Source organism: Theobroma cacao, chromosome 2 (genome assembly GCF_000208745.1).
Source record: "Theobroma cacao cultivar B97-61/B2 chromosome 2, Criollo_cocoa_genome_V2, whole genome shotgun sequence".
Classification (NCBI taxonomy): domain Eukaryota; kingdom Viridiplantae; phylum Streptophyta; class Magnoliopsida; order Malvales; family Malvaceae; genus Theobroma; species Theobroma cacao.
Window position 1 is genome coordinate 6147344 of NC_030851.1, and position 21640 is coordinate 6168983.

A 21640-nucleotide genomic window follows, 5' to 3' on the forward strand; every position below is an offset into this window, starting at 1 on the left:
GCGTTATGCCTCACTCGACACCCAGTCAAAGTTAGGCCGAATGAAGAGGAAAAAGAGTGTGCTCTAGAAAGGGAGATTTTCAGACGAGGCATCGCAACAAAGTTAGTAGGCAGGCTTCAGGTTGATAATACGGTACAAGACCATGAGAATATGAAATCAAGCTAATTTATAGTCGCAGATGGCAAGCTTATCTGTTTTGACAATCATGAAAGCGTGGAACAGACCTTTAAAAGTATAAATGTGTAATCTAACAATTACATTGTATAAAAGAACATTTCGAAAACGGAAAACAACAATATCTGTGACCTAAACATATAATGGGGATGACGTAAGTCAATACTAGTCTTGGATTATTTTCTTAGAACACATGAACCTGAACAAACATGTAGATGTAGAGTCTGAAAACAGAATGTTGGAAATCAATCGATATCATCGTTTTTGTTGTTGTTGTTGTTGTCAACATCGTCAGCATCGAATGGAGCAGGTAAATTTCCAGGACTTTAACAACAGAGACCTCAATATTTTCAGTTGTTGGGAGGTTTTATGATCCTTTGCAGAACCACCGTCCTTGCTCTCCTAATATCCCGGCTGCAGATATCAGCTTGTTGCCCCAAATCCTCCACATTCTTCATAAACACTCCCAGCTTCTTTTTGATTTCGTCTATCCCAATCTTCACAGCTTCTTCCTCAATTGCGAACTCTGCATTTTGCAAGAGGGCTTCAATATCAATCTCCAACCGGTCAATGAGAACCCGGATGTTATCCAGGTCTTTAATAGCCACATATGTTCCTGCTTGCATTGAGCTTATCACTTCCTTCTGTCCTTTCAAGGCATTTTCATAGTTTTTCCAGAGGGAATCAATCCACTTCCCCATTGAACCCAAAGGAATAGAAGTTGCAGCAGCGAGAGCTGCAGCAACTGGAGGAGCAGCCATTGCTGCTGCCACAACTGAACAAATCAACACAGTAGCACATGTGGCAACAAATATCATACTTGAGACCTTACGCCAAGCATGAACGTACTTGAGCTTCTTGTCAAGCTTGTTCTTTCGAAGTTGCAATTTGTCGAGCATTGCTATTTGCTGCCTGTAAACAGATTGAAAGATTTGAAAGAACTCCTCAGTGAAAGGATCACCAGCTGCCTTGAAATTCTTCAGTTCTTCCAATGTTCTCACATACCTACTCCCACCAACCTCACTTTCTTCCTCGAATTGTTGCAACGCAACAAGGATAAGTAATTGGCTGTCACGAGCACGCTTCAGGCACTTCTCTAGTGCAGAACAAAAATCAAGTGTTTGCAAGCTATTCTCAAAATACTCTTCCACAAGCTCAAACAATTCTTGACTCTTCCATATATCTTTCTTGCATTCTAAGATAACTTTGACAACCTCTTGATTCATCGCCAGAAGACATTCGGTTACCTCTTTCAGAGAATCAAATGAAAGGGCTCGGACTTCGACACCAACTGCCAGAGTGTTGATGACTTGATTGGTTCGAGCCTGGACATTAGTGTCAAAGGTTTGCAAGTCCGTGTCTAGCTTGCAAGCAGCTTCATAAGAGCTCAGTTCAGTAGTGTACGGCAAATTGCCGCTAAGATTGATAGTTGATGATGTTTCAGATGTCTTCTTGCTCGTATGATTTCCCATAGCTCTGTCAGATCAGATCTAAGCAGAGAAAAAAAATAAAAAATCAAATCTAAATTCAATTCAGCACCTTCTCCAACCCACCCCTGAGCTTGAAATCTGGTCGAGAAAGTTACAATCTTTTTATGACAAAGGCCACTACTTTACCAAAGAGATTATGAACAGTTGAGCAGAAATATAACAGGAGATTCTTACACCAAGAAAAAAAATAAATATATATATATATATATATATATATTATACAGCAAACCGGAACAAGACCTCTACTTTACCAAAGTAAACCGCCCCAGTCAAGAATAATCATTAGGATTTTGAACACTTTTAACTTTTAAGAACCCAAATAGAGAACAAGGAGGAGGAGGGTTTGAATCCTAGCAGAAGAGAAACACTGCCGTTAACAGGAAAGAAAATGAGGCAGAAAAGTTGATGGGTTTTCTTGAAAAATAAGAAAAGTAAGCAACAAAAGGCAATTAGTGGTGGATATGAGAGAGAAAATGAAGTAGAGGCGAGCGAGAGATTGAAGAAGCTTAAAGAGACTCAAAACCGTTAAGAACCAAGAGATTTAGAAAGAGAACGAATAAGAAAGCAGAGCTTTTGAGGAAGCGGGGAGGTTTTTTTTTTTTTTTTCCAACAAATTTTAAAGAGATTTGAGAATAACTTGCACGCATGAGAAAAATGAGGATTGGGACATGGAAAACGCGGGAAGCAATGTATTTGTATTCCTTTCTCTCTCTCTCTCTCTAAATGCTCTTCTCTATACAGTTTTAACGCGCAAAGCAAAGGTTACCTAAGAAGAGGGAAGAGCTTTGCTTTGCTATTGCTAAGCCTACATGACTAGAATACGAAGAAAGACAAGTTACAAAATATTAATATTTGAAAAAGCTTTGATCTTTTCTAGGGGTTTTCCCCTTTTTTTTTTTAAGAATAAAAAAATGATAGAATGTTTGGAGACCGGAGGCTTAAGCTCCGAGATTGAAGGTGACATTTGATTCGGAGAAGACTACTAGTCCTTTTATTTGGAAGAATACAAAACTTTTGTTTCAATCTGGTTCACCAAAGGCTGCTTACACATCTTTTTGTCAAATTACCGTTATACCCATTTTCAATTGTCGTTGCAATACCCTTTTTTGACTGACCCGCTCTTTATATTTTTCTATTTTTAAAGCCCATGGCTAAAGGTAAGTTTTAATAAATGAGATTTCAAGTTCCACATTTGGCAATTTAAAAGAGAAAAGTAAAGAGTGTCAATAGGTATCTTATAAACACTTACTTTGTATTATTTGATCTAATTAAATAATATTAAAATACTCTATAATCAAGTTTGAATAAAAATACAAATTATTACTCAAAACGAGTTCATATGAAATAAGAGAATTTAAAAATTAATGAAATATCTTATTTTTTTATATCTCTATTAATAATTTATTGGGTCATATAGATAAAAGGGTTGTAGAGACAATAGAGACAGTGTCTTTGATTTTTAATTCCTTTTTCTCTTCACAATTTTTAACAAATTAAACAAAGCCTTTGGCAACAAAAAAAAAAAACAAATAAAATGGAGATTTTTTAATGTTGCAAGATCCTAATATAGTAGCTTTAACAAATAAGAAAAAATTGTGCATAAGATAAGATGAAAAAGGTGTTTCTTATGAAAAAAATTCATCTGAAATTGCTTAAGAGTACTTAATAAAGTACTAAATTTGTTCTTAAATTTACTGATTGTAATCAAGTATTTGACTTATTAATTGGTGCATAATCACCTTACCTAAAAAGTAGGGTTCGAATCCTCTTTCTCTCAATTATAAAAAAAAAAAATTATTAGTCTTTGTTTGGCTAGGAAAGGCATAAAATCTCAAAAAAATCATTAGCTTTCTTGTTGGCACACAAGATGGAAGAATTGAAGAAATCAAGCATTAGCATAATACAATCTCTTTTTGTTTTTTTTTTAAATAATTTTATTAACATTAAGTCATCATAACAATCAAAATCTCTAACATTAATTTTTTTTTTTTTTGCATTTTAAGTCTGGTTGAGAAGAAAATTAAGAAAAAACATACCTTTTTGTTGTTGGTTGCTGAGTCGATTCCACCAAAAAGAGCAAATTCGCTAATCAACGAAACTCTATTCTTTTGCCGAGTACAACTCAATATTATTTTTCTGAGTCCTAATTGAGTTCACCCAATGGAGAGCAAGTTTAGAGTTTTATTGACAGAGGCTCAATATTTAATGAATGCTGCCTTTGATAGTCGAATGATTAGTACCATCTTAACTATCTATTTATACTAAATGGAAACTTGCTTACCAAGACATTTTTTGAAATTTATGAAATTGTTCATATTTCACCTATTACTGATTTATTAATTCTCTTGAAATTGCAATTATGTAATTTAATAATTATCAATTTTGGTACAAATTTGGAATTTTGCTTAAAATACCACTTATCTAAACAAAATGAAAACAACATACGTGATTGTCTAGTTATTTCAATAGCGTTTTCTGAGAAAAAAGGGGGTGAATGAGACTCATTGTGGAACCAGCAAAAGCCGAGCGAGAAGCAAAGCGACTGGTAATCTGGTGACAGCTGCGCCAGTTCTTCGAGCGGAATACAGGTATTAAACCGGTTTCGAGATGATATCAACACGTGGCGGAAACATAGTGGTTGCCGCCATTGCTAGATTTCAAAAAATTGGAAATTGTTTCCACGCCACGTCACAAAAGACAGAGATACTTGGCGTCACGTGCTCTGTAACGGTCCCGGCTTCTCTTTGCTTTTCTTCTCAAGCCACGTGATTTTTCTTCTTCATTGTCAAAAGAAAATGAAATCTAATCCTCAACTCCTCTTTCTTTCCACAGATCTAATCCTCGTCCTTCTTAAAGGTTTAACGCGTCTGTCAACTGTAGAAAAAAAAAAAAGAAGCTTTGAGATAAATAAACCTTAACCGAGAAGCAAACCGCTTTAGTTTTTTTAATTACTTTAAAATTTCGGATAGATAAATAATGGTACGTACGCTGTTGTTTTGTGAGTTCATATATACTAGAAAGAAAAGATCGAAATTAATTTGTAAAATATTTTATATTTATAAAAGTTTTTATTTTTTCAAGGGGAAGAAAAAATTGAAAAATCTTTTCAATCTTATCATTATCAAATGGAGCATTAATTGGTAATATTTTTACCTTATAGACAACTTATAAAATTCAATTCTAAAAATCATTTAGATAACAAATTGTTTTGACGATTTCTGTCATTTTATGTTTGATTCGTAAAAAAAATAATGATAATTAATTTTTGATTAGACACTTAATAAATTTATATAGAGAGTGAAAATTGCACAATATTTTAATCAGAATTGATCAAATTTGAAACGTGTTATTTTTGTGTACTAATAACTTGAACTGACTATCATGATTTTGATATGAAAAAATGATTGAATTGAATAATTTCACACGATAGGTACTACAACTACATATAATTATTTTTAATTAAGCCTAATGATGAGAAGAAGAACGTATAATGAGTCAAGGATTAGTAGATTATGATAAGAACCCATTCCGTTTTGAGGATAAAAACTTAAGTTAGAGAGATGTCACACTCTTCTATCAGCCAATTACTTATTCTGAGTTGGTCAATGATATCTTCAAACTTAGGTAAAATTAATTAGTTGGACTTTCTTGCTGCCATTTGTCCTTTGGCTGCCTTAAATAGCCAGATTTAATGGAGTCAAAAAGTGTCGTTTTGGGGTTTCTCATGCCAAATGGATAAAATCATATCCTAATTCAAGAGCTTATATTGAAGATAAAAACCAATAAATCTGGGAGGGTCGTGTGTGTATATATACACACACACACACAAAAGGGGTACAATAAAAATCAGGTAAACTTTGCATTAAATGACCTCCAATTTGTTTAGTGCACATAATAATAAGGTGTATGAAATTATAAAGAGTGTACGTAAAAAAAGTGTAGGTCAAGGACAAACTTGCAATCAAGCTAACCAGCTCAATTTGGTATATAATTCAGCTATCTATATATAAATATAATTTGCTGTATAGCTAGCTGTTATATAGTATATAGTTGGATAGACACAATCGCTTAATTAATTGAGCAAATTAAATGTGTATCAAAATTTGTCAAAGGCTTGAAATATAACTAAGCGAAGCATGACCCTTTTATGTCATCATTATTTACAACAACAAAAACCCATGAAATAAAAGTAGAAAAGAAAAAGAAATATAAAGGGTTTTCAATATTCATCCATTGGAAAAGAACAAATTAAGAAGAAAAGAGAAAGTCAGCAAATGGGGTTTTTGATCGATAAGGATCAAAACAGGTCTTTGAGTGTTTAAGAAAATGAGTTTACGTAAACTTAAATCCAAAAAAATCTGATTCTGAGTCGAGAGAAGTAAAGGGTGAAGTCACCAATGGTGCTTAAAAGAATATATATATTATACTAACAATATGTTGATGGACGTCTCAGCAGAGCTCTGGCGGGCACATAAATCCAGCAGCAGGCCAAGGGCAAGGGCAAGGGGCGGTGCCAAAAGCCTCAACGTTTTTCTTGTGCGCGTAACCGCCCTTACCCTAGCTAGCTAGCTAGCTAACTACTTGCACACGCCACAGAGAATTCGACTGATGAATCTTTTCTATTCAAAAACCTTAGTTGCACTCAATATGGAATTCTTCTCGTACATTCATTTTACTTTTATTTTTTCACAATGAGGTCAAATCGTTTTTGAGATCTATTTAGACAGAAAAAGGTTATACGTTGAACCTAACTCGATCCTCTGCGTATCAAATATGACATGACTTGAATCGTTAGTTTTCTTCTGTGAATAGAAAAGGTTTGTATTGCTTCTTTGCTATGCTTTGAGGGCTCATATTGGACCGGAGGATCAATTGTATCAAGCCCGCCCCAAGCTTGTTTCGTTTTAATTAGACTGACTTGTGCCTCACAGTTTCTAGTCTAACCCGAAAGTTTAAGATTTGCTTATTGTTCAAGTTCATCAAGATTTGGCTTGGTTTGAAATCGAGCTTAATAATTGAAGCTAGATTATCCTTTTATGATGCTGGGAAACTGAAAGGAGTGTACGGTACTATCATTGTATTAGAAAATAAATAGTAGAATTCCTTAATGCTACGGACAAGTTATTGTAATCATGTCCATAATATATATGTAGAGGTTCCCTGTCTTCTCTAACTCCTATGCCATTGTAAGAGACTGTTTTCATTTTCTAGGTTTATTCCTTGAAGCGTTTTGACAGTCTGGACGTTCTACTTATTATTATAAAGACAATGGCAACGTTATTGGGTTGGATTCAGCTTTGACCCCTGGTTTTGAGAAGAAGAGCCAAAATATGGCATTGTTTTTGGTATTTGGATCACATGCTGCTCCCTTTAACTATGCAAGTATAAACTAGATTCGGATAAATTGTCCACAGCAAACCGACCCTTTGCACCTCCAATGTTTGCCCGTGAACCAACGGCCCATAGTAACGCCAATTTGCCAACTCCTATATGTCACGGTCTTCACCATGTTCACGAGGCTTCCAAGTCATCAACCCCATGCAAAAACTATATGTCAGTAGTTTAACTCTTCGACGAGGATTTGATAAGATCACTTCTTTAGTCAATATTCTCAATATATAATTCATCTGAAAAGACCAAGCAGTCCCTTTAGAAAGTGGTGCGTTGGTTTTGGGGGAGTTTGATTCCAAGGCAGGCCAATTAGTTCCATACCGCCAATCCTTCAGTGTTCATTCTCTATATAAGGCCTAACCCTCTTTCTTTCTTGGAGCCATTCCAAGGAAAGAAATTAGAAGCAATATAAGTAAGAGTGTTGTTGAGAGAGAAATGGAGGGATATGCTAAGATTTTTCTCGTGGCAATGGTGCTAGGTTTAGCCATTGGGTCTGAACCCTTCGTTGCAAATGGTCAAAGAGTCTGTGGCATGAGCAAAGAGGGTTTCCAGGCATGTGAGCCGAGCGTGAGCAGTGCAAATCCTCATCCTCCTCCCCCTTCACCTGCGTGTTGCATGGCTTTAAACGATGCTGACCTGCAATGCTTTTGTTTCTTCAAGAATTCCAAGATGTTGAATGCTTATGGAATCGATTTCGATCGCGCCACTGCTCTCCCCGTACAATGCAATTTGGTCAAATCTTTCCATTGCTAGAATGTGTGAATGCCTTGCCTGGATGAGTTTTCCTTTTGTTGTTCTAGTCGTGTTTGCAATTTGTTTTTGGTGTGTTGCTATCCGGTGTGATATTCTCTTTTCCAAACTTTATTATGTTGCACTGTAATAATAATGTTCTTAATTATGGAAAATGAAGGTTCTGCTTCTCTATAATTAATCAATATTCTTGGCCATGGTACAACACACCCCATATATATAGTTTTTCCTAAATTTTATGGACATCGGCTATCATTTAATAAAGGGATAATGTCCTTTTTGATATGATATACTTGTATTAATATACATATATATAGTGATATTTGAAATTTCATTTGGTTAATCAAAATATTTTATTGTCTAACTCTGATAGCAAATCTCAATTATGTGTCATACATCCGATCAGAACATATCATTTGTCTAAAAAAATTCTATATATGTCATATTTGAGGTCTATACCCAAAATATGATGCATGACATTACTGCATTGGTTAAAAATTTATAAGTTATTTTATAAATTATTTCAGTTAATTTGATAAAAGAAAATATCTCAACTAAAAATGCCATTGGTTGCCTTTCAAAGTGTTTGGTATTCATTTAACTACTGCCATATGAGTTTCAACTTGGGAAATAATCAAATCCAACAAATTTCTTTTGTTAATTGAATCCTTATACTTAGATGTATCTCTTTGTGAACTCACAACCTGAGGAAGTTTTAAGATCTAAGAGTTGAATTGTACTGCAAATTGGGTTGAGATATAATAATAATAATAATATGGCTTGGAAATTAAAAGAGTTGGTAATAAAAATAAAATAAGACATATCTTGTAGGTAATGGAACCATTTTGGGCATGCGATTGGGAATACATATAGAGAGATGACACCCAAAGCATCAAAATAGCCTTATGATGTTCCTTATGATGTTAGCTAGTACTGGTGAATGAATTCTTTAGCAATGCGTAGAAACGGCATCGTATCAAAGACTGACAGCATATTTATATACATAGCCATATCGATGGAGGACTTAGCGTAGGCATTCTCTAATCTAATGCCATGCCCTTACAAGTTACAATGCCAAACCCAACAGCTTTAGCTGATTCAAAGACGCATGGCTCATACACACTTTCAAGCTAGTCATATAAGGCACGGTTGATCATCTCGTTCACCTTCACCATTTCTTTTTTACCTTTATGTTTTCAATCTATATTCATACAAAATCCTAATTCCTTATATCATATACATATATATATATATATATTGTGATTTAGTTGTAGTAATTAAGTCATTTTTTAAAATTATGGCATAGAAAAATTGACCTAAACACCGTAACACGTACCTAATTATTAAAAATATTGCACAAATTAATGTGGAGACTTGAATGGATTTAATTTTATAGAACAAGTTACTCGGGCTCATATTTGCTTATAGTTGGGCCAAAAACATGAAAAGAAAAATGAAAAGGGCAAGAATAGAAAATTAGAGCAAAATTAGGGGCAAGAACATAAAAACAAGAAGCCCGTAGTTGGCTATCGTTGGCTAGGGTTTTTGGTTCACTTCATCGAGTACACACTATAAATAAGATGAGCTAAAACCAAAGCCGAAACTGAAAACAAAAACCACTTTCTATTCATCGTTTTATTTCTTTCTTGCAGTTTTTTTCTTCTTTTTATTTTTTTTTCCAAGTTCAAAAGGGGCTGGCCTTCATAATCCCAAATAAGCTGAATGTAAAGGTGATTATTTGATTCATGGGAGGCCAAAAGCAAACTGTGGGGGTTTCGCTGATGACGCCTTTTACTTCTTTTCTTTACTTGGAAGGCGTTTATTAGTAACTTCGCCATACATTGTTAACGTTAATTTGTCTCGCATTCTCTTTATTATGGTATTTTTATAGTCTTCTTAATTACTCTATAAAACGTACCCTGGTTTTTTTTTTTAATTTTTTTCTGGTCAATATATATGATTAAAAATGCCCATACAATATTTGACTGGCTCGGGTTTATTCCAATGGATAATGCAACAAAGGGTATATTTTTGCTTCAACACGGCAGGGAAAAGAAAAGAAGAAACCTTGACAAAATTCCCTTGCACAGATAAATGTCAAAAGAAACCCAGGAAGGTTAGGGTTTGGCTTCTGTTTGAGGAACTTTTTTTCTTCGGATATGCTAATGGTAACAGACAAGATGGGCCTTAACCATCTATGGATTTTCAGTTCACACAAAAAAAACAAAAGAAAAAAGAAGAAAGAATTGGGCTAAAAAATGCACGACGCCACAAATAAATTTCCAAATTAACTGCCCACTGAGGACATTTGTCGGATTTACAGCCCGTCTCTACGAGCTCAATGTTTGATAATGGCTTGCGGAAGTCAAATCGTTAGTACATGTTTTAAAGCATGGCGCGCTCCCAATATCAAGAAAATCAATTTAATTACTTTTTTATTTAATTGACAAAAAATGTCACATGCTTCTTTTTTTTCGGGAGAAATTAATCATTTTCTAATGCACGTATTGATCAATTGCCTCTAAATCTGAAAAACCAATTCTTCTGGGTGTTTTCAGCTTATCCACCAATCAAGTATGCTACTGTTGTCATGTAGGTTTTACCAAAAACAACTTTCTAACCAGATAAGTGGAATCAGTTTGGGTATCATATAAAATCATATCTGAAAATTTGTTACGCAGGGACAATGATATCTGTCAAGGCATCATCTCTAACAACTCATCAACATAATGCATCAAAACTCTAAACGTTTGTATCATATCATTGTTCACTCAAAAATCCAACAGTCTGGAGCCTGCATGCTAGGAATGTTACAGTCTACTTGCTGTATAGATGGACAAAGGAGAAGATAAAGAATCCTGCCATCTGCATCAAAAAACCATATCAAAAGTTAACAATACTATAATATGCACTTCTCAGAGAAACAGAGGCACATTAATGATGGTGATGATGATAATTTTATATACAAAAATAACTTGCAGTAAACACTTTTGACAATTATTTCAAACAGTTATCCCTCTAAAACCTCTAGTCCATAGGATTTGTTCTTGCAATGGGAGATGAACGATTTGCTTATATAAAGTTAACAAGACGGGAGAGAGTGCAGGAGAGTCATACCATAGAAAATGCAGCTCCATAGTAGGGGTAAGCAGTTGGTATGAATCTTTCATATTCATTGTGTCTATATGGCCTGACTGGAATCTGCAATGCAATGTATCAAAATGTATTGATAAATGGCACAACAAAATCAGAAATCAAATTTGCAAAATAAGAAATTCCATGAATAGAAAACCCCCAAAAGCAATGGATCCACAAAGGCAATTACTTATAACAATATTTAAGTTTCTGTGCCAATTAATTAAGAAGTAAATATCCTATCAATAACATATCCACAAAGGCCAATTAATTAAGAAGTAAATATCCACAAAAGCCATTACCGATCTTTTATGAATTTTAACTTCCATTACAAGTTTCCATAAAATAAAATCAGATTACGGGTATGAAAGTTGGGTCTCAAGCAAGAAATTTGCTAGACAATATCATGAACCATGAAAAACAAAATTAGATACCTGCTTTGAAAGGGATAAACTTGTGTACCCAAGTTTTTGGTACTCAACCTTGAATTGGAAAACACCATAAACATCTGGCACCTTAAATGATATGGAATAGAGACCCTGCATGACAAGAATGGACCAGTATTTTCATTTGGATGACTTCATATTTACAGGAATACTTTTCTTGTGGCCAAAAAAAAGAGGAAACCGATTTCACATACTATAAGAGTTCAAGAGACAATTAACATACCTTTTTGTTATTCAATAAAGTTTTCAACACATAGGGGCTCATCATGTAAAACTGCACTTGGACGTCATCAGCAACGTATGGCTCCCAACTTGTTCCAGACCACTCATAGATCTCAACTGAGTATTCCTTCATAAAACACAACCATTTCTTTTCAGTTAAATTTCTACAAAATAATACAGTATCAAAATATATAAGGTAGAAAAATTACCAAATCATCATTGATCCTGTATAAAGCAGGTTCATCTGTTTCTCCAACTTTGTGGTGTTTTACATTTACAGCCTAAAGACCAAAACATGAGTTAAATTCATGCTGTATATAACCATACACAAAAAACCAAGCAGATGCCTCAAAATCAAGCAGTAACAGAGGAGTAAGATATCTATAATGACAAAATTGATCACATGCCTACCTTAAGATGACCTCTTTCATGGAAAACCCATTTGCTAAGTTCAGTCAAAAACTGCTCATTACCCGATTTCTCATGTCTGCCATCAGAAAGAAGATTTCTCAACTATGTCTTGTTTTGAGCACATCAGTTAAACAACATTCCTAAAATGCACACAGGAGCATGTGCGAGTACATATACAAAAGTAATTGCAAATTGGAAATGCAGCTGGCACCATCCTTTAAAGGATAAGAAAAGCCATATAAAATCTGAATATTTAAAATGGACCTCATATGACGATTTCAGGGCAGCCTAAAAACTAGTTTAAGTGTTTTGTTCTATTTCTCCAAAATGGATTGCTGCTGATTTGTTTAAGATTTCTCAGTGTCTTATATTGAAAGGTTTAGGGAGTTACAGAATGGATTGCTGCTGATTTGTTTAAGATTTCTGAGTGTCTTATATTGAAAGGGTATTTTGGGAGTTACATATTCACTTACTTGGTTGGGCTCCCAGCCTTCTGCACATGAGATCTGAAAAATCTGAAAACATGTAAACAGTTCATCAAGAAACATGACAGGTTATTAAGGTCAAAACCAAAAGGAAAAAAATTTATCAAGAAAGCAATCAGTTAAAAAATAAAATACTACATACCGATTGCTGAACATACTTAATGAGCCAGTAATCAGAATCCGTGCATTGTTTCTTGCCTAAAAGAAGAAATAAAAAAACATAACTTATTCATTTGAACAGCTTGCTATAGTTGAGTCAGAACACACTAAGCTTCTTTCATTCACATTGTGCAAAACTATCATAAAAGAAGAAGGAAACGATATAGGTTTGATAATATTGGTATGCAGAAAATATATGAACAGTTGTGTATTGACCAACCTGCACAATTGAAACAAAGGAGATAGCAGAACCAGTCAATGATGGTGGAGTTGACAGCTTGGACTTGGGATTAGCTGAATAGGCAGCTGGAGAAGCTGAGAGAACTTTTAATACCTAAAAAGATTATTGTGGTCACTAAACAATCGACATATCTGTTCTTTAAATTCTTGCAAACCAGATGAAAGCAGCTTACCAAGCTATTGGAAGGATTCAATGAATGGCCAATGCCCTGGAAAAGTACGGGAGCCTGTGGCAAGTTTAACAAAAGTTAATCAGAAATGAAAACTATTATCCCTGTAACCATGACCAATCATAACATGCAACGAGCTTCAAACAATATATCAGTATCCATTTAAGCTCATAAAATGTGTAACTATTTTGAAATGGGTATGAATGAAGAATGTCCTAAGTAATATTGTATTAATACATTGGAAATCATCACATTAACTGTCAACTACTACATTAAATTACAAGAATGTCACTATACATAGTATCTTAACTAATCTTAAAGAATGCCCTATGGGCTAAGGCACTTATTGGCGAACCCTTTTAAATAACATAATCAAAGGTGATAGGCAAGTGGCTCCAGGACCTCAATGTAGTTTAACAACCTAGAAAATGTCTCAAGCAAAGTGTACTGGTTGTACCATTTAAGCATGACCAAACTGACCTCAAATTATTAGATTAAAGCTTGGGACAACGATCAACACTTGCCCATAAAAGTATATAGAACCTAATAAGAGAACTACAACCGCAATGCTGGCATTTGTACTTACATCGATTTTCTTGCTTCCTAAGATCACATCAGACTTAATAAAATCATCACCAGCAATCAACGTATGATCTCCTTCTGTTGCTGAAACCGCATAGCTAGTGTGATCAATAACCATAGCCGAAGGATCCTACAGGGAAAACAAGGAAGCTAAAATGAACAATCACGTGAAGCAATAACAAAGAATAAGCTTCAAACTAGGGAGAATAACAACGTAATCTGACCTCATCAAATTCAACACCACATTCAGTAGCAACTTCCCGAATCAAATCAGAAGCATTAGCATCGGCAGCAATAATCAAATCATGACCAGAATCAACAAAATTGATAATGGCAGCTAGATCAATAGATCCTCCAAAACCTAATTAAACAAAAACATAACTAGTAAAAACGACAATGCATTAACAAGAGAAAGAAAATGGAAATAATTCATTTAAATAATTAAAATAAAGAGAAAGAAAATGTGAAATATTTACGTTCAATGGAGGGGCAGAAGAGGATCAAGGCATCATAGAGATATTGACCATAGCGTTGCAAGGCGATCTTTGGATCATCGGCGAGTTTGAAGTCGAGGTCAAAGCCGCGTGATTTGAGGGAGTTGAAGTAGAGGGAGTGAGACGATTTGATGGCGAAATCGTCGAGGAGGACCAGAACTCGGCGATCTGTCGGAGTCTCGGGCGAGAAAGAATTGCAGAGAAATGGAAGAATGATCGAAATCGAAGCAACAAAAATCACCCACAATTTCCCCATTTTTGGGATTCGGGTTTTTAGTATGGAGTGAGTGAGGGTTCGGGAGATTCAGGAATCTATTACTATTATCCTACTGAACCTGAATTTTTCCTTTATTTTCATTAATGATAATTCGGGGATATTGTTTTTTTTTTTCTTTAACTTTTTGCAAAAATTACAAAAATTACCCTGAAATTTGATCGGAATTACACTACTTACTACTATAATACAATTTTCAAACTTTATCCACAAATTAAAAATGAAAAAAAGAAATTAAAATTTGAAATTTCAAAATGCAAAGTGGAAGGAAAAAACAAGAACAAGTGGAAAACTGACGCCACATCACCAAATTTACCACGGCTCTCATTGTGCAATCTGGTGCGGCCAGGCTATCTTCTATTTTATGTACTTGCTCCGTAAACTTCCATCATTTGACCATAAAGTAAACCCAAGAGGCCCACTCGGCTAATTTTTGCGTGGCAATCTCCTATTGGCGGTACTGACCAAGCGTAGAGTTAAAAAAACGGTGCAGAGCAGGGAAGCGGAAAATCCCGCTTCCCAGTCGAAAGCGAATGAAACCAAAAGTTGATGACTATAATTGACCCCGGGAGGAAATACCCAAAACAAAAAAAAGAAAAAGGAAATTCCATTTTCTTTTATTTCTTATATATATATATATATATATATATATAACTACTTTCTTACGTCTGTCAGTATTTACCTTATTAGTCTCTACTAANCACTTTCTTACGCTGTCAGATTCCTTATTAGCTCTCAATTTATTTGCTGCAAAAGCCCTTTGCTTGTACTTTCACCAGGTAAAAACGACCAGCCCGATCCGCGTTTTATCGTTTGTATGTTTATGTTTCTCTTTGTTGGATTCAAAATGCTTTTCCTTAATTGGAATTTGGATTTGCTTTTGTTTTCTTGGAGTGTTCGTATGTTAATCAACGATTAAAGTTTCAATCTGTGCTGCTTTTGGTTGGATTTCGGTCTTGAATTTGCTTGAAACAGAGAGTTTGACTTCTTTTACGCTTATGTTTTGGGTTTTGATTATGATCACTCTAAACCCTGGATTTGTAATGCGGTTGGTTTCATCAGATCATATCTTTCTTTTTTGTTTTGCCTTACTGTTGGATCATGTTCGAAGATGAAAAAAATTGCTTTTTTTTTCTTTTGTTGAATCTCTATACAGTTCTTGGGTGATGTTTTTGAAGAGATCATTGGAACAAGATTGGCCTCAAGTTATCAGAGAAATTCAATGTTTGTTGGGTTTTGAAAAGATTGAAGATTTGCTAACTACTTGCTTAGCTGTTTTTGCTGTCTCTTTTCTGTTTGAGATCAAATTTACCATCTGATTTTTTCTTGGTAAACTTCACTTTGAAAAGTTTGCTTTTGTGTAAGCTTTGATTACCAATTTCCGCGGACTTTCTTCAAAATCCTTGATTCTTATTAGCTTTCTGATATATATTTTAAAGGGTGGTAGTGTTAACCAATTGTTTCAATACCAATGCTTTCTTCTTTAGGATGTAGTTTGTTGCAGATGTCCTTGTTTGGGATTTTATGTTCGAAGCGGAAAACAAATGACTTGTGGTTGCTTGTCTAGATGTCAGTTTAGTCTTCTCCAGTGTTTTTTTCTTGTGTATACGATTGGCATCATAGTCGTGGATGCTTTCTTTTGTTATAACTTTTGGATATACTAATCTATTATTTGAATTTCTGTTCATAGGAGTATCTTTAACGTGTTTATGCTTCACAAGAGTGCATTTGTGTGTCTTTAATATGTGTATTCTGCACAAGAGTGCTTTAGGTTTGTCTGTCATGTGCCTTCCATTCTCATTCCTATGTTATAATATTGTAGGGAAAATGATCAAGCTATTTAAAGTCAAGGAAAAGCAGAGGGAAATTGCAGAAAATGCCAATGGGAAGGCCCCTGTAAAGAAGCAAAGTGCCGGAGAATTACGCCTTCATAAAGGTTTCATGATTTATACTATCTTTTAATGATGTCATGTTTAGTGATTCTTGGAAACTATTATTACTACCTGAATCAAATTTGGACTTGCTTTAATATCATTTGGAGTTTTGATAACATTGGTTCCTGACACTTTGATTGAACAGAAATACGAACCGCTTTTTTTCTAAGTTAGTTTGTTTCATTATAAGAATTTTGTTGTTGGATGTTTTACTGAATGAAGAAACTTGTATAGCTCATAACTTGAGTTGTTATTCAAGAATGATCTGTAAGACTTTCTTCTTCTAATTGTTCTTAGAACTTATTAATCTGTTACATAAAACACTTAGTCATTTGAAAATCATACTCCACTAATCCAACTTCAACTAGCGTAAGTTGTCTGTATCCTTTCCTATTCTGATTGTTGGTGTACCTTACTTTGTAGATATCAGCGAACTGAATCTACCAAAAACATGTAGCATTTCATTTCCCAATGGCAAAGATGACTTGATGAACTTCGAAGTTACCATTCGGCCTGATGAAGGTTATTATCTGTAAGTGATCTTATGCACATGACCTCCTTATTTTGTTCAAATGTCAACTGCTATAAGAGCCTTTTTCTCTCAACATAGCCTTCTTTCTTAAAGATATACTTTAATTTGAGATTTCAAAATTGTGTAAGCAGAGGATTGGTATTTTGGACTCAAGAATACTGATGGCTGCTAGTTTAGATAGTAAAATGTTCTCCTGGGAGAAGTTATAGGATAAGTCTATAGCAACCCAGGTGGTTTTTTATCATTATGGCATTTAACAGTGTTAATCAATGGAACGGGGCAAATCTAATGTGAGCCTCTCTGCACATGTGTGCCATGTGTTAAACCCTGTTGCTTAAAAATGAATCCAGCAATCTGAGGATCTGGATTCTCAATTGTCTTTGAGCTTATTATTTCTGAACTGAGCAGAATGTCTATTATTTTTGTTCTTAATATGCAAGTTCTTCTTGTATGCAAGCACTTATTTCGTTTTTGGTCACAGAGGTGGCACTTTTTTATTCTCTTTCCAAGTTTCCCCCATCTACCCCCATGAGGCACCTAAGGTCAAATGCAAGACAAAGGTACACAAGCATGTCTTGACCATAACGTGTTCACATTTGAATCATGTTACTAGATACATGGTAATTCATTCTAAAAAATGCTTCCCTTTTGCAGGTGTACCACCCTAACATTGATTTGGAAGGAAATGTTTGCCTCAACATTCTAAGAGAAGATTGGAAACCTGTTCTGAACATAAACACCATTATTTATGGATTGTTTCATCTCTTCACGGTATTGATTTTTCTTTCACTAGTGGTTTTGTGACTTGGTCCATTTTTAATTACAGTTTGTGATTGTGCATGCAGCAACCCAACTATGAGGATCCTCTCAATCACGATGCAGCAGCTGTTTTGAGGGACAACCCCAAACTGTTCGAGTCCAATGTGAGAAGAGCGATGGCCGGTGGATATGTGGGCCAAACCTTCTTCACACGGTGTATGTAGCTGCATCTTGTATCAAAAAGCATCCATGTGCTTGAAGGGTCAACAGCTGTATATTTGGGTTGTAAGACAAGCGTGCTGTTAGGAGACATATTCTTCAGGACTGTGTGAGGCACACTTGGAATTGTTTCTATGCTTCTGTAATTTATGATGTGTTTGTGAAATTGGCTGGGTCATCATTATTTTCTCTCTTTGAGTGAAACAAGTTGGGGAATGTGGAACTTGAGACTTTTTTTTTTTATCATGTATTTGTTTATTTCATCTTTGCAAGCAAGGATATATATTTTACCTCAATGACAAGGGAAATCATGCTTTATCCTGCGACCCATATCTTGGCCATTCATCTCTTTTCAATAAGTTCTCATTCAGTTTCTAATGAACTACTCTGCTGCATTTTTGCTAGTTTCTTTCAGTTGCCAGTTGCCACCACCAATCAGGATTTAAGCTAAGGGGCTACGTGCAAGGGGACTATTCATCTCTCAAGATCGTTATTTCTTTCCAAACCCTGCATCAGTAGGTGATATAAAACGGAAATTTGGTACAACTTTTCCGTTTTTGTTCTGAAAAAGGGGGATTCGGACTCAACTCAAAAGCAGGGGGATACAACTTTTAAGAAAGAAGTTATTGGAAATTCACGCTTATGTAAACTTGCAATTCGATCAGTTCATCAAATGAATAGCAGCCTAGGAGAGGGAGAGGGGGGGTTCAAATGCAGAGAGAGATGGGATAAGAAACACATTGTGTATTTATAGATCAGAAGAAAATTATAAAATCTTCTTCCGACTGCAGCTGAACTACCAGTAGAAAAAAAGTGTTACCAAAGAACACCTACCACAATATTATTAATGAATTAATCTTACAGTTATTCAAACATAAGAACTTCAATCATATATAAATACAACACTTACAACAAATAAGGGAAGCAGAAGCTCTAAAAGGGGAGCTATTATAGGTAGTTCAAGCTAGAAAAGTATGGGCCACTCAGTTATCCAAGATGTATTGACAAGTGATATCTGAAGACCGTCTCTATATATAGATAAATAAGGAAAAAGAAATTGAATGAAGATGGACACAATGTTGTTTGAGCAAGTTCTAGTTAAGGCTGTCACCAGATACAGAAGAATGAGGAGGGGCAAACCTTTTGACCATTGCAGCCATGTATTTTCCCTGATGCTCAGCAAGAGCCAGCTCTGTTTCGCTTGGTACCCTGGAGCCATCACCAGAATAAACTCCTGCACCATATGGGGACCCTCCTCCAAGTGAGTCCATTTTGAACATTCCAGCACCAAAGGTGTAGCCAATGGGAACATAAAGCATCCCATGATGGGCTAATTGAGTGATAGCTGTCCAGCTGCATTATAGAAAGTAAACAAATCAATCCATTACTTGGCATGACCACAAAAAAAAGCAGAGAAGCACCCTTGGAATCTTCATTCCTTTTCTCGAGCTCATACCTTTCTTATAAATATCAGAGAGAAGAAAAGGTAAGTCCTATTCAGCAAGACAAGTTCATGTTCTGAATTCCATATTAGTTGTTTTTTGTTTCTTTGGTATGTTTGAGAAAGTCAAGGAGGGAGGGAGAATTCAAATTTAAGATGGGTAACAACCTCTAGGACAACCTTGGATTAAGTAATTCCACAGAGTTATTATATTTTTTGGAAATATATGGGGTTCTTTACTTCTTTGTAGAATCTTAAAATATGCAACATCCAAATTACACTATTAATTAAACTTTGTAGGTATTCATTTTTTAACTTTTTACTTCATATAAAGAGAATCTTAAGGGCGCACTAAACTAACAGATAGAGGTAAACTTAAACTAAGCTGATAACATCTAGAGACTAATATGATTGGGAAGAAAATAACCATAACATCTAAAGAAAGACATAGAAGGAGCCTCCAGTAAAAGAAACATCCGTGATGATCCACTCAAATCCAAAATTTGTGCTGGCTAACAACCCAGATGATGCAACAGCACATGTTTGAATGGGGTACAGAAATTTATGGTTACCACCATTATCAGCCAACTACATGACCGTATTATGTAATGTAAGGCACCCTATTGTCAGAAAGAACTAAAATTTAATGGAAGATGCAGTATAAACTTGCAAAAAGTGAAAACTAAATTAATTCTCTACCCCTTGAATTATGTCCCCAAAATTTTTAGAATGACAAGAAACGTCTGTTCCTTTCTTGTTATGGACTGCTTTCTTTCCCCACAGTCTCGAATATCCAGAAATTTTCATGAACACCACAATGAGATTCTAGATACTTTTATACCAACTATCCAACTGGTTGGTTCTCACGAACACTTTACTGCCCCGAACAGTTTATATGGAGCAAATAGCAACCAATCTACTGTGAGCAGGTGTATATTTCTAAGAATTCGATATAATCTGATACTGATATATCCTAATCATATCATGGGAACTTTTCCCATAAAATTTCTGCTATCCTAACTGTATACCATCATTTATCTTGTCAAAAACATCAAAGATATAATCATATCAGAGTTGATGTCAACAGTTACACAATAAAAAATACAGATACAGGACTTCATGATGTCTCCATTATATGTTAGTTTCTAGTCTATGTAATTCTACCAAGAAAGTAAACATTGCTTGATGAATAAAAAACATGATTAACCACATAACATCCCAATTAATTCCCAACAATTCTTATTTTAACAATTGGTGAAGAACTCTACAATGTTTTCATGATTTATTAAAACTCAATTCATCTAGTCCTACAAAATAAAACAAATGCATCGGGCACACAATATTCAGATCAAACATATCTTGCAAAAAATGACCCAAAAATCAACATCAAAGTACTTGAATTTTGGTAAAAATAAAACTAATTAAACAACCAGAAGGATATACTCACGCAGTAGTCTCCTGGCCACCACCCTGCGTCCCAGTGCTGACAAAGAACCCAGCAGGCACGCCTGCAAGCCTCTGCTGTTCCCACAAGTGCCCTGTAGAATCGAAAAATGCTTTCATTTGTGATGCCATGGAACCAAACCTCGTAGGGAAACCAAACAACAGTCCATCAGCCTCCACCAATTCATCAACTGATATGACAGGCAACTCATCCTCCTTCTGAGGCACCCTCATCTGTTCCAATACATCCATTGGCAGTGTCTCCGGAACCCTGTACAAAAACCCTTCAACCCCATCAATGGAATCCACTCCTTTCTTCATTCTTTTAGCTAAACATTCTACATGGCCGTACATTGAGTAAAAAACTATGAATACTTTTAGTTTCTTTACTTCGTGGGATGAACTGTTTTCAACCGTGATAGCTGTAGTCGTGGCAGCCGGAGTTTGGTTCTGGGAAAGAACAGGAGCATCCCTATCAGGGTTTGGAGGATCTTGATCTGGCGCTTCTAAAGTTGATCTTTTCTTGCTGAATATGCAACCACCTCCTTTACCCATCAACAACAATGGGTTTATTTAAGCTTATGATACCGTTTTTCCAAATCCCAAACTTTTCAAGAGAATCCAGAAAGAATTTTACAGTAGCTTTTCTGGGATAATATATATTCCAACACTGAATCTGTTTTTATCAGTTTTTCAATAAATGTACCGCACAAAAAAAAACACAAGAAAAACAAGAGGAAGAAGGAAAAAGAAGGATGAAAGCGGGAATAGTAAGTGGCGTGTTAGACGGTGGAGTTGACCTCTCTGTTTGAGCTGTTTGTTGTTCTGAAGTCTGAACTGGCCGAGATATTCGCTGGCATAAAAGTGATTATAAAACTTTGAAAATGAT

The 21640-nt window shown here is 35.2% G+C and overlaps 4 protein-coding genes across 6 annotated transcripts; 1 reads left to right on the plus strand and 3 right to left on the minus strand.

Annotated features, from left to right (window-relative positions):
- Positions 150-3868, minus strand: LOC18608139 (UPF0496 protein At4g34320). Its single transcript, XM_018114619.1, has 2 exons — positions 3701-3868; positions 150-1664 (listed from the first exon to the last, which is right to left on the minus strand). Exon 2 carries the CDS (start codon positions 1644-1646, stop codon positions 525-527), a length of 1122 nt encoding a protein of 373 aa, XP_017970108.1. The 5' UTR covers positions 1647-1664; positions 3701-3868; the 3' UTR covers positions 150-524.
- LOC18608141 (dolichyl-diphosphooligosaccharide--protein glycosyltransferase 48 kDa subunit) lies at positions 10431-14511 on the minus strand. The gene is made up of 13 exons (XM_007042667.2): positions 14132-14511; positions 13880-14016; positions 13660-13785; positions 13077-13130; positions 12884-12997; positions 12647-12702; positions 12493-12534; positions 12020-12095; positions 11818-11889; positions 11610-11735; positions 11375-11479; positions 10923-11006; positions 10431-10670 (listed from the first exon to the last, which is right to left on the minus strand). The coding sequence occupies exons 1-13, from the start codon at positions 14403-14405 to the stop codon at positions 10623-10625; spliced, it is 1314 nt and encodes a 437-aa protein (XP_007042729.2). The 5' UTR covers positions 14406-14511; the 3' UTR covers positions 10431-10622.
- Positions 15127-18197, plus strand: LOC18608142 (NEDD8-conjugating enzyme Ubc12). Of its 3 annotated transcripts, none has more exons than XM_007042669.2 (6): positions 15127-15238; positions 16246-16359; positions 16781-16889; positions 17371-17449; positions 17544-17660; positions 17735-18197. In XM_007042669.2, exons 2-6 carry the CDS (start codon positions 16251-16253, stop codon positions 17870-17872), a joined length of 552 nt encoding a protein of 183 aa, XP_007042731.1. In that variant the 5' UTR covers positions 15127-15238; positions 16246-16250; the 3' UTR covers positions 17873-18197. The 3 variants fall into 3 exon arrangements, with proteins under 3 accessions (XP_007042731.1, XP_007042730.1, XP_017970007.1); XM_007042668.2 differs by having other exon boundaries at positions 15127-15202; XM_018114518.1 differs by lacking the exon at positions 15127-15238 and adding an exon at positions 15382-15471.
- On the minus strand, positions 18671-21639 carry LOC18608143 (probable NAD(P)H dehydrogenase (quinone) FQR1-like 1). The gene is made up of 2 exons (XM_007042670.2): positions 20756-21639; positions 18671-19220 (listed from the first exon to the last, which is right to left on the minus strand). Exons 1-2 carry the CDS (start codon positions 21304-21306, stop codon positions 18962-18964), a joined length of 810 nt encoding a protein of 269 aa, XP_007042732.2. The 5' UTR covers positions 21307-21639; the 3' UTR covers positions 18671-18961.

Coding starts and splice junctions, on each gene's coding strand:
- LOC18608143 (XM_007042670.2), bottom strand. CDS start 21,306: ATGGGTAAAGGAGGTGGTTGCATATTCAGCAAGAAAAGATCAACTTTA. Junction 19,221..20,755: donor GGTGGCCAGGAGACTACTGC/GTGAGTATATCC, acceptor TCTATAATGCAG/CTGGACAGCTATCACTCAAT.
- LOC18608141 (XM_007042667.2), bottom strand. CDS start 14,405: ATGGGGAAATTGTGGGTGATTTTTGTTGCTTCGATTTCGATCATTCTT. Junction 12,535..12,646: donor TTAAGTATGTTCAGCAATCG/GTATGTAGTATT, acceptor ACATGTTTTCAG/ATTTTTCAGATCTCATGTGC. Junction 11,890..12,019: donor ATGAAAGAGGTCATCTTAAG/GTAGGCATGTGA, acceptor TTTGGTCTTTAG/GCTGTAAATGTAAAACACCA.
- LOC18608142 (XM_007042669.2), top strand. CDS start 16,251: ATGATCAAGCTATTTAAAGTCAAGGAAAAGCAGAGGGAAATTGCAGAA. Junction 16,890..17,370: donor CCTGATGAAGGTTATTATCT/GTAAGTGATCTT, acceptor TTTTGGTCACAG/AGGTGGCACTTTTTTATTCT. Junction 17,450..17,543: donor AGGTCAAATGCAAGACAAAG/GTACACAAGCAT, acceptor TCCCTTTTGCAG/GTGTACCACCCTAACATTGA.
- LOC18608139 (XM_018114619.1), bottom strand. CDS start 1,646: ATGGGAAATCATACGAGCAAGAAGACATCTGAAACATCATCAACTATC.